This window comes from Trachemys scripta, chromosome 21 (assembly GCF_013100865.1).
Source record: "Trachemys scripta elegans isolate TJP31775 chromosome 21, CAS_Tse_1.0, whole genome shotgun sequence".
Taxonomy (NCBI): domain Eukaryota; kingdom Metazoa; phylum Chordata; order Testudines; family Emydidae; genus Trachemys; species Trachemys scripta.
The window spans coordinates 14,814,040-14,826,466 of NC_048318.1; the positions used below are offsets into that span (position 1 = coordinate 14,814,040).

A 12,427-nucleotide genomic window follows, 5' to 3' on the forward strand; every position below is an offset into this window, starting at 1 on the left:
TTTAGATAACCTCAGGGCACCTCTCAAGTAACTTTACTTAGTAACCTTTCCTTAGGCGATAGTCAACTATGTGCACTTCCGTCTCTTCATCGAGAGCTTATTAAGTTATCTTTGAATGTGTTGAGTTTCAAGCTGAGTCTTTCATCATGCAATAACTGAAAGGTATGATTATTCAGAGGATTGCAATGACTCACTGAATGGAGAAAGAAACCACAGTCCATTATCTCTGTTACTGTACCATTCTCTACTGCTACAATTAAACAGAGAATAAATGTTAATGGACTGGTTTAAATGAAATAATTTGATGAATGGAAAAGATTAAACAGATGTACATACTAAAGTATGTACAACATTAATCCAGAGACATTTTTAATCAAAAGGAAGGTTAAAGAAATGAGCCATGTCTGAAGGAAAATGTGGATGCTTTTATTATTAATGTCAGTTAATTTTGCCATGGTCTAAACTATCGTGACAGCTCCTTGTGTCTACTTTTGAAGGAGTCTGGGCATGATTGTCAAAAAAGAGTTAGGTGTGCAAAATGCACATGTGCAGCTGATTCTCATAGGTGTTCTGTATCCACAACTGCAACTGAAGTCACTGAGAGCTGCAGGTGCATGGGTCACGGCTCACTTGTAGATTCTCTATAACTTGAAGTCTTTAAATCATGATTTGAGGACTTCCGTAACGCAGGGGTCTGTTACAGGAGTGGGTGGGTGAGGTTCTGTGGCCTGCAATGTGCAGGAAGTCAGACTAAATGATCATGATGGTCCTTCTGACTTTAGTCATTTAGACTCATAGACCTTAAGCTTTAATCTCTCTCAAAATCAAAGGATTTAGGCTCCTAAATTGGTTACGTGCTTTTGAAAACGTTACACCAGATTCTCAGCTGTGTAAATCAGCTTGGCTTCCTGATTAAAACCAACTGAGGATTTGGCCCTAAATCCCACTAGAACTCTATGGGACCTAGGCTCCTAAATCAGTTAAGTGCTCTTGTAAATGTTACCCTGATGCATATCTGACATGAGCATTAACTTTCTTACAGGTGGCTGCAGATACTGATTGCATTCGTCAATGTTATGGATGACAGGGCTAGCTGTGCCATGAACCTGCTATCTAACCTAATCAAGGAGGAAAAGTAACTAGTACTTCTTAAACTATTCACTTTTTTACAATTGTGAGGTCATTTGATTAACCCCAGAATACACAACATTAAGTCAGAAAAAAACAACTTGCGGAGCTGCATACAGAATACACTTTTCATGTGTCTGATAGGCCGAAGGACCATTTCATGCTTGTACTACTAAATAAGAAATCTTGGCAAAAATGGAAGGATTTTTTCATCTTGCACTTTTTACAGGAGAGTAACCTGAGGTTTTTCACTGTCACCAGTGTCACTCTATTGGATTTGCACAAGCATAGCTGAGGGCAGACTTAACTCTTACATAGTAAGGAAGTTTTTATGCAAAATTAAAACAGGATATTGGGAAAACCAAGGATGTGTGTTTTTGTGTAAAATTGCATTTATATTGTTGTTTTGAATCCTCTCCAGTTGGGATAAGATTTGAGCCAGCCTTTTGGTTGCTACAAGGTGCATTTTTCGGTGTTCGTTTTGTCTAGAGCCACAACCAGCTGATTGAATATTGCTTTGCCAACAGGTTCAAAATCCAGTGTCGTATCAAACTTTCTACAAGTGTTTTGCCTCTGTTCGCACAGTTGTTGGTAAGAAAGAGCCTAGCTTTTCCATATTTTGCATGAAAAGTGCTGTTTGCATCATTTCTGCTCTGTCAGTTCCTTTTAGCTTCGGGGCTGATTGTTCACAGCTGGAATTCGCATGATGCTTTAGTCCTAGGAATGTAAGAATTGCCATGCTGAATCATCTCAGGATCCTTCCAGTCCAGTAGTTGCAAGAAATCCCACAACTGCTTGCTGCACAGCAACCTGCCCCTAGGGAAAGTTTCCTCCCCAATATTTAGAAGTTGGTTTATGCTCTGAAGCAAGAAAGCAACTTTACAAAACTCCTGACATGAAATTCTGGCTCTAATGAAGCTAGTAGCAAAACTTCCATTGACCTCAGTGGGGCCAAGATTTCACCCTGTGTGAGGGTTTTTTCCCCCAGTCCTTTCTGTGACTTTGGATACGCTTGTCACTAACTAGTTCACTCTGTCCCAGATTCAAATGTCTCATTGACTGATTTTATTCCACATGTTTCCTATTTAGGGAGATATGGATCTGAAGGCAACTGTAGGTCAGAAATTAAATGGGTTTGGTGGTTTGATTTCTTTTCTTTAGCTATAGTTTATTCACATTTCAAATCCGTAGTACTTTATTATTCCTCTGTTGGAATAGCGGGAGGTGCTTCAGGTTAGACATGGGTTGCACTAGACAAAAATTGATATAATGAAAAGGAAAAACTCCTCTCTCTACTGTTTGCAATGAGTGACAAGAAAATGGAACGATAGCTGGGATTCACCTGTTTTTGTTTTCCCTTTGAAAATGTGTTAAAATTGTTAACTGTCACTATCCCTGGGTCTGTCATGCTGTTTGGGCACGACCTGGTGGGGATGGGAGCTCTATCATTTTGAGGTCAGGAGACAGAGACACAATTGTTAGTTCTCCTTTGGTGTAAATTTTCTAAACAATATGCAGAGATTTAGCTCTGTGGCTTCAGTCAAGGTAATTTGCTAAGTATGGTGCACCTCTGTGATTTATATGAGAGGAGTAATTATAGAGTTCCTGTTTCCACAGCTAAATCAGCAGGAATAACAATGACAAAGGAGTATTCTGCACTTCAGTCTTGTTTCATCACTGTTGTCCTGAATATTCTTTTTCTCTGCTCTTGTTTTTAAAGAAAACCGTCAAACAGGTGAACCAGCCAGCCCTCACCCAGTGCATTGGCATCATGGGGGACCTGTGTGCTGATGTAGTCATCCGACTGCAGATGGCTGAAAACCAGGAATGCTGGCAGGCCTGTTTAAAGCTTGTGGTAATTAACTTAATGAATACTAGTACTCCTGTTCTTCTTTTAGTAGTTCAACAGTGTTTCCTACAGAGATCTCAGAGCGGTCTGACAATCATTGATCAGTTGGTAGATGTGAGGTGTGCTGAGGACATGTGTTTTTGAACCTGTTCATTTTGAATCGGATGCTGAATAGTCTGTTCTTCTCTCTGTAGGATGAGTGTTGCTCCACTGGCAACTCTGCAGGATACCAAGAATGTTTGTTCACAGTGCTGGGCCTGATGATGAACTTATCCCTGGAATCAAATTTGGTCATTCAGGTATGGCATGCAAGGTTTATCGATGTTCTCAAGAAGCTTCCTGATTGCTTTTACCGCTTACCTGGAGCCTTAGCGCTTCAGGAACAGTTCCCACCCCTTTCTCTCTCATTACTGTATATAGACCTTATCCAATGCCCACTGAAGTTAATGGGAGTCTTTGCAATCTCAGAGCATTTAAATAGACTAGGAGGCTGGAAGGAGGAGGTCATCCTACTGGTGGATATTGAGAACCTCTCAGTCTGCATTGGGAAGGAAAGTTTAATTACACTGTTACGGATCCGGAATATCTGTTTCAAATGGCTGGTGCACAGCAGGCATGGGAGTGAACTTCAAGGCTGAAGAGTTAGCACTCGGGCAGTTAACATTCTGTTCTCAAGGCTCTTCACTCTAATCATTTTACAGAGGGAAAAGGGGGACAATGTGATGAGAACTCTAGGATCCTTTTTGATTACCTTCTTTTTTTAACATAAACATTTAATGTTTCCTCAATATTCGGTGGCAGAAAGTACCGTGTAAAGTTCCTCTCTACAGCCTGACCAGTGGAAATCTGAATGATGGACATTCATTCCTCTCCACCAAGTTGTATTCTATTTCACGATCTCAACTATATTGCCTGAGTGCAAGTTTGAGGCCTGATCCAAAGCTCTTTGAGGCCAAAACTACCCAGGCCCTAAGGTTTGAGGGGGAGATTTTCAACTGCACAAATGGCAATTAGGCACCTAACTGCCATTTGTGCCGATGGAAATCTCCCTGGAAAGCTTCCCTGCCATGTGATTGCCTTCTTAATGCCATTTCTAATTAAAGATTGATTGTGACCCTTTCGACCTGAATTTCTAATACTGCTTATTGTTTCAGGAGCATGCTGTGGATGTTAGCAGGAGATGTTTATCTCTGCTTGGCAGTAAAGATGGAAGGATTGTGACGGTAAGTGGATACCTCTGAGCTACGGGAAGATTGTGTAACCAACCCTGCACTAAATTTGCAGCTTCAGGCCCTGAATTTACAACTGAATTCTTTAGGCCAAGTTGTTGCACCCATGTGGATTTAGCTCTGTGGCTCCAGTCAAGGTAATCTGCACAATCAGGATCAAGGGCATAATGATCCGCCATGATTTTTTTTTTTTTTTTTTTTGAATATGCTATCGATGTAGAACACAGATGGAACGTAGTTCTCTGCCTTGCTTTGTTTTGGACGTTTATTTTGATGTAAGAGGCTCTCTGTTCTGTGAATAGAACAGCTTTTCAGGGAAGTTTTTTTTACCATGTATTATCACCAGGATGGTTTTAGCTGTTAAAATTCTTCCAGAGAGAGGCAAAGAAATGAATCCAGAAGCAAAGCACCAACTGCAGACTTGGTGTCTTCTGTTTCAGCTGTTGTGCTTGAATCATTTCCAGAGTATTGTACCCCCATCCATACATGTGTAACTCCCATTAATGACAGCTCTCCCAAGGCAAGCTGGTGGCGCTTATGTGGTGCCAGCTGGGAATCATCTCTCCTTTGACTGAACAAATATGGGCCATGCTGATCTATTTTACTTACCTCTACTCTGAAACAGCGGTAGCTTTCCTGAGCTGCTTTTAGCTGGGATCTCTTCCCATAGTCCAAGCTGCCAGGAGTCGTGCTGAAACTTGGAATCCCCTCTCCCTTGGCTGAGCCATTAGGAGCTTTGCTGAGTTGGGTCTAGATGCTAAAATGAGCAATATGCTAAAGCTGTTGTTCTGTAATAATATTTCCTTAAGGATATATATTTTTCTTGCCCCTTTAATTACTACTTTGGCCTTACCCAGCCACCTACACAAATGAAGGACATATTAGGATGCCTAATAAAAGAGCACGGGGCAGAAAGATGTAATCGCTTAGGAGAAAAGTCATTACCTTTTCATTTTTTAATTTTTATTCAGAGAGCCATCGGGGTTCTAAGTCACATCTTGCCAGCGAGCTCGATGGCAGTAGACGAGGCAGTGACAGGAGGTGTGGTGAAGAAAATGCTTAGATTCTTGAAGGTAATTTACTTAACTGATTCCACTTTATAGTACTCCCACAGAGTCAGGGTTTTCCCCTGGGATTGCAGAAGTCCCACCCTATGATATTTATTACCTGTTCTTCTTTTCTCTGTTTTAGTGAACCCCTCCTGTAAAAATGTATAGTAGACACAGAGGAATCTTACAGGACTGACTGAAAACAGGGCATTGCCTTTTATAGATATTCCATCTGCTATAAATCAGATGGGTTTATATCACTTAACTGAACATTCAGAAAAGTGTCCTTATCCAATGCCCAAAATCTTAAAAGGTGAAATAATTTATTTGAAAGTCTGTAAAGCCACTAACCAGTCTCCCTTCAAATCCTTTCTGAAGACTCGCTTCTGTGGTGATGCCGGCAGAACGCTGGGAAGGCTTAGGTAGCAATGGTGATCACTCCTGCTGAACAGCTTGTTAAATAGACTGAGTGTGCGCACAGCTAGTATATACAAAAGCATACACACATGCTGCCTTCTCCCTTGCCCGTGTTTCACCCATCTGTTGTTTCTTGTCTTTAACTAAGGCCCCAATTCTGTAACTGTCCATGTGGGCAGACTCCTGTGCTCAGATATAGCCCAACCTCAGTCGGTGGGGTTCTCGGCAAACACAGGAGTCCACTGTTGCAGATCCAGTTGGATCCTAATATAGGGAGCTTGGTTCTGAGCCCATGGAAGTAAACAGGAACTTTTCCATTGACTCTTAAATGAACGGTGAAACAAGCCCAGGGGCAGTGATTTTAATATGTCTGTATAGCATCCAATAGATCAGAGCCCTGGCCTGGTTGGGGCTCTTGGCATTACTGTAATACAAATAATAAGTGGCATGGAAAAGTACAACGCCAGGTCCAGTTTTTGTAACTGGCATGGTAACGAAGGAGTTAATTCCCAATTTTGAACTGAGTCCGATACCAGAGCTATGGCTTTGCAGTCATACCTGTGTGTTCTGTGCAGGGAGAAGATGGCTTTTGCCACTTTAGCTTCCATATTCTTAGATATCGCTTAATGAGCGTCATGTATATGTGCTCAAAGCTCTTAATTTTAAATGTCACTTGCAAAACAAACCAAAACAAAAAATATCCAATGGCTGGTGACTCAATGGCAGATGCACTAGCTTTTCATCTCTGAAGTGATTTAAGATTGCAGGGTCCACAGAGCAGAGAGAACAAATGAGTTTCATACATGGAAGTATAAAGAAAGACCTTTGCAGGGTAGTAAATCTAGTCCTTTGATGGATTTATTCCCTTATCAGCTATTCGTTTATGACAATGCCCCTTTAATATAAATTTGCATAGCAGATTTATTCCTGCGGGTGTACATAGTCCTATTAAAGGTCAGATGATTATAGCATGAGGGTTTGAGTCACTGAAAATCTGTGTCTGTGCATAGTTATGAGCTGGTGGGTTTAAAAGAGATGGAGATTAGAAATATCAGCATCTCCTAGAAGGATCTTGATTTGATACTTATGCCCAGACATAAAGCATCCATAAACAACCCTCCAGTACTTGAGATGTTTTCTCTGTTCTTGCAAAAGTTGTGATGTGTGAACTGTAAATTATATATGTATTTTTTTTTAAATCCTAATTAAAATCCAGGCTGGTGGACAGATCACATCCTGTTATGCTATAAAGACCCTTGCTGTCTGTACTCAAAGCAACAACCAGGCTCGAGAGGAGGTGGTGAAGTCAGATAAAAGTAAGTGACAACTTTATTAGCCAGAGATTGAATGCAGAGGTTTATCCCAGGGCTCCCATCACAGAAACACTCTTCCTCTGGAATGGAGCTGAGCATTAATTCCATTAAACTCCCATACTGATGCCACCATGTTTACAGAAAAATGTACCATTTCACCTCCTGGCTTAGTGCTTCATTATCTTTCCAGCCATGTGCAAGTGGAAATGTGCACAGCAGATAACGAATGTAGGATATGGAGGCTGCACTTAGCTGAGTAAAATGGCTTGATGTGCAGATCCCCAGACAGGGAGAAATACATGGAACCACATTTTACTGGAATGAATCCAGTCAGCAGTTTACTAGAAAAGGCTAAAGAAATAGGTTCATATTTCCCAGTGCGGGCAGCTGAAGAGAGACATAAACTATATTTATGCATCTGAAAAAGTGGTCTAACTTTTAGAGGTGGCATGCAGCTCCAGCTCCCATGGACTGCAAGTTTGCAAGGTTGGCCTAAGTAAAATAACAGGGGGTGGAGGGAGTGTCCCCAGCAAACGTTTCCGTTGTATTAGTGCCTTTAGGTCTTTCTGAGTTATCAGCACTTGAGTATGTAGTTGTGATCGTGTGCTGTAACACGGTTCAGAACATCTGAAAATCTAGCGTTAGTCCATTCCACTCTGCAGGACCTTGGAATGCCGGTGTTGTACCTAGATGGCTGAACCTGGCCAGTACCTTTTGGATCACTTGGTCCAACGGCTTGTGTCATTTATGGGATTCTCTGTGGAAATCTGCCTCTACTATTTCTGAAAGTTACTATTGCTGTAGTTGAGATTCTCTTTCTGAGCAGCGAATTCCAATCTCAGATATGCCTCATTGCACTGAGAAAGACACATGGTGCCGCATCATTCTCTTTCTCTTTCCTCTTCTTGGGCCCTACCGCTTCATTCTGATCTCAGCTAATAAGGATTATTCCTTTCCTTCCTGTCAAACTAACTCTCATCTCTTTTGTAGTATTTTCATCCTGCTCCCTCTATCCATATAAGTTAAGCTTGCCTCAGTTTTCTTTGCATAATAATAGTAATAACCAGCCTGCCTGTAGCACTCTTCACTCTCAGATTTCAAAGCACTGTGCATAGGTAGGCAGGCGTTATTATCCACCATTTACAGATAGAGAAGCTAGGCTGGGAGGGGTCAAGAGACTTGCCCAATGTCACCCACCTAGTCAATGGGAGAGATGAAAATAGAATCTAGATCTCCTGACTTACAGGCCATTGTCTTATCCACTGGCCTCAACAGGCTGGAAGCAAAAGACCTGCTTCTGCTGTTCTGTGTCTGGTAACTTCAGATGCAGAGCTGGGTAAAAGTTTGTCCCACGGGGCTGAGTGCTTTGGGTTTTCCTCTAGCAACTCCAGAGACCTCAATCCTAGTTGCATGACTAACCAACTCTTTGTCAAGGACAGACTGAATACAGATCACGTTGATAAAAGTAAAAGATCATTTAATTCCAAACTCTGCTTCTCTTTCCCTTTTGTTTGACTGGATAATGGGATACAGCATGGTGCCCTATTGATGTGAGAAGATGAGATGACAAGGAAACAGCATAATGAAGCTGGAGTTTATTTGCAAGTTAATTCCTGCAGGGGGTTCAGAACAGATCTCTAGGTTTTTAGATCTAGCCAATTACAAAGAGATCTTTGAGAGAGTTCCTTTCTGGTAGCATCAAGGGAAAGATTTCAAAGTTAAGAGAAACGTAACCCTAAGGACTCTGGCCCATTAAAAGCCACGTGGAGCACCTTCTCTACTTTGTACACCCCATGTAAGTGCTGTTAATTGATGTGGTGGATGGAGAGAAGCTTCCTTTCTTCGTGTTACTAATAATGCTACAGTGTGATACTTTCTAACCAAGCTCTGGGTGTTCATCTTATGCTAAGTCACATTATACTGTCAGCTCAGTTCAGCAGCCCAGATATTGTTTTGCTGCCGGGAGCCCTTTTAGGTCAAGCTGTAGTTCTCTGACATTAAACTGCATTCCAATCAGGCCAGCAAGGTCAGCTTCTGAAATGGATCATTGTTGGTGCCCCTCCTGCAGTCTGGAGCAGCCCAGCTTCTCGGGAGCTCTTGTCACAGCAGAACAAAAGAGAAAGCATGATGTGATTAGGAAGAACAGAAGGGACAATGGAAGAAAATCAGAGCAGATTTGTGTAGCCCATGGGGAATCTTCAGTATGAGAAGGACATCTTTTTTTTATTTGTTTGTTTTTTTTAAAGCAGCCTCTCTGAATGCTGTTTGGATCGTGTGGCCCTAGGAGATGCTGCTGCTGTTCGCAGGAGCTGCCAGTAGCCCCACAGCTCTTTATCCAGCTGATGGGCCAGATACTCTGCTAATGGACATTGGCATTGTTCCACTGAAGCTGCCAGAGCTGGGCTGATTTAAGCCACCTGAGGATCTGGCTCTATGCATTGCGCTTTTTTGGTTTTTGGGGGGTTTTTTGGTAGTAGTCTTAGTGCAGTGGCTTTCCATCTTAGCATGGCTGTAGATGCATAGACTGCCAGGTGGGGGCTCGGAGTTTGAATTTCAGATTCAGCGCAGAACTCCATGGCCAGCAGGAGCACAGCGAAGGGAGAATGTTCAGGGGAGAGGGGAAAAGGGCTTGTTGCGCAGCTGTCAGCCCCCCTCTGACGGCACTCAGAATGGTATTAATTCTCTGCATGGGAACCACATCTGGCCCTCCGCTGGAGAAGAGGAGGCTGATGCAATTCGTTCCCTCCTTCTCCATTTGCCGCTGAGCCATGATGGGAGACTAGATTGTTTCCTCAGGGGCTGGTGTCAGTGATGCTCAGTGAAATGGGCACAAGTGACTTGGTTGACCTTCTCCCAGATACCAAGAGCCTGTGCTTGGCTGTCCACTCCGCAGAGCAAGCAGCCTGCAACCCCTCCCAAAACTGGGTCTTGGGGCGAGGGGCAGCCCACTGGGATGGGAGCATGCAGCAGGACAATGCCCCTGTTTGTGTTGAGCTCTTCTTTTCATTTTCATTTTCTTCTCTGTCCAGTTCCCAGAGCTGACTAGTTATTGCGGCCACCATGGTGTCAGGTGTCACTACTCCATTCTGCCATCCATTTTCAAAGAGCTATTTCTGCTGGTGTATCGGGGGCCTGGCCCTCTGCTGGACTCACCGTAGCACTTCCAAGTTGTTCCTTTCTCTTTTCCCAGAGTTTGATGTGCTGCTGAAGCTCTTGGCCTCAGAGAACGAGATGGTGGTGGGGAATGCTGCTTTTTGCCTCAGCAAATGCTTCGAAGTACCTGGAGCTGCTTCGTCCCTGCTGAATTCCAACATTGTGATGATCTTATTGAAACATGCAGGTGGTGAAGCCAAGAAAACCTCAGTGCAAGAGAACGCGGCAGTTGCTTTAGGAAAGCTCTGCGCTGCCGAGCCAAGGTATTATGGGGCAGATTATGATCCCTGGGCACCATCCAGACTGTGATATAATCCTTATATATTAAGGCACCAGGCTTGAAAAACTTACCAGGCCCCTGCTAGCTAGAGAGCTAACTCTACCACCATCTTGCCAGGGAGTAGAGAGCCCTCACCCTGTCCCCTGGCTGTAGGGCCAGAGGGGGCATGCTGTCAGTTTCATGTTCTGTTTGCTTGGAGCCTTGTGGGCAGCAGCGTCAGCACAGACTCATTCCTCTGCCGCAGGAGCTTCTGGAGCATCACCAGAAACGTGTCGGCTTCACTCGGCTGCAGCAGATTCACAGGCACTGGCCAGTAAAGTTGACCAGGAGCTTTCCATAGGGATGATTGATGGAAAACTTACTTTCCACAAAATCAAAACTTGTCTGCCAGAATATTTCAGTGTTGTTGGAAAACTGTTCCCAGCTCCCTTGCACCTCTGCACTCCCAGCTCCCTGGCTCTGGCGCAGCTCACCAGATGGGCTGCCCCAGAGCCAGGCTTCCTGCTTTCCAGCTCCTCAGCAGCCCAGATCCCTGGGAGCCTTGACTCCCCATGGGGTGGGTTTCCAGGGCTATCTCTGAAATATTCAGAAAAGGCCAGAACAGAAAGTTATATGAGCATGAGTGAGTGTGAAAGCTTGGGGTAGAGGATCCCAGGCTTAATCTGGGGTTGTGTGATAGTTGTCCATCTTGTGCATATAATAGTTCCAGCCAAACCCATCTAGCTGTAGTCAGTATTACAGTGCATGTATGCCCTTTGCTTTTGCTGCCTGGAATGTCTTAGCAGGCAGTGTGTCAACTGTCCATGTTGCCTTGCTGTCTGAATGGGTCTGGGCATGTTGATGAAGCCAGAAGTCACTGGATGTCTGTGGTGTTCACTGTTGGCTTGCTTGGATAGCTTTCTGGGAATCGTTTTACACTGCTCTATAATGTTGCTTCTGTTGAAAGAACGGAAGAGGAAGGAATGATACGATAAATCGTAGCGATCAGAGAAATGACCTGAGAGCAAAACAAGAGTGTAAATGTCTGGAAAGAATGTCTGCAGAGAGACTGAGAGGGCCTAGCAGACTGCACATTACCCATTAATTACTGTACACCCTGCAGTCCAGTCATAGGAGCTGAGCACGGACATACTAATATACCTGCTGAGCTACTGAATAGAGATCCGGGGATAAGGTTTCAGCTTCCCAGTTGATGAGTACTTCACTCCTGCCGATTAGAGCGATGTTCCCAGATTGATATCTTTCAGCAGAGAAAATGTAATGCAAACCCTGGATCAGAAGCTGCTAGCGAGTAAAAGGGAGAGACCTCACTCTACTACTTCTACTGACCTTAGATGTCTGCCATAATAGATTAAAACCCACTGTACTGCTTGGACATTTCTATAAAGTATCTCTATGTGTTTAATGTTCTTTTATTTTCTCCTGCTGTGTGGGGAACAGTAATATATAAGCATTGTCTGTCTTGCTTTCCTCTTATGGGGAATCTATTGGATATGGCATTAACGTTTCCTGACAGCTTGTGCACAGGATGTAATAGAGCAATGGAAGTTTAGATTTCTTGCATTGTCAGTTATATGCCATCCTTGCCAACATCTGATCCTTGCTTTCTTTTGTGGTTGTTGCAGGCATATTCTTCAACTGCGGGAGCTCAATGGAATGGCAATCCTTAACTCATCTATGAAATACGTGCAAGGTCTTTGAATTCCCCAAATGTTTTTGGATATAGGTTGTTAATACTGTAGTATTCCATTTGCTGTTGCTTGTTCCTTCTCTAATAAAATTTGTTCAAAGAGACTAGACAGTCTTTCAATCCTTTATCAAACTGCAGCTCCCATGTCCAGGGGAATTAAAGTCAGTTCCTTGGCACCACAGCACCTCTCAGACCAGATCAGACCTCTGGTCCATCTAATCCAGTTTCCAGGCTCTGACAGCAGCCAGCACCGGAAGGTGTGAGAGTCTCCATAAGGACAATTATGGAATAACCTGCCTTTGTTCCTTGCCCCTGTCAG

The 12,427-nt window shown here is 43.4% G+C and overlaps 1 protein-coding gene across 3 annotated transcripts in view; it reads left to right on the forward strand.

Annotated features, from left to right (window-relative positions):
* Positions 1-12,215, forward strand: part of TTC12 (tetratricopeptide repeat domain 12) — a 45,401-nt gene extending 33,186 nt beyond the window's left edge. For all 3 annotated transcript variants that reach the window (XM_034754716.1, XM_034754715.1, XM_034754717.1), the window contains 9 exons: positions 1,043-1,135; positions 1,656-1,719; positions 2,849-2,983; positions 3,172-3,276; positions 4,132-4,200; positions 5,178-5,279; positions 6,889-6,988; positions 10,176-10,401; positions 12,044-12,215. In XM_034754716.1, the coding sequence (XP_034610607.1) occupies positions 1,043-1,135; positions 1,656-1,719; positions 2,849-2,983; positions 3,172-3,276; positions 4,132-4,200; positions 5,178-5,279; positions 6,889-6,988; positions 10,176-10,401; positions 12,044-12,119 (970 nt within the window). In that variant the 3' untranslated portion in view covers positions 12,120-12,215. The remainder of the gene's footprint in view (positions 1-1,042; positions 1,136-1,655; positions 1,720-2,848; positions 2,984-3,171; positions 3,277-4,131; positions 4,201-5,177; positions 5,280-6,888; positions 6,989-10,175; positions 10,402-12,043) is intronic.
* Positions 12,216-12,427: the final 212 nt, after the last annotated feature.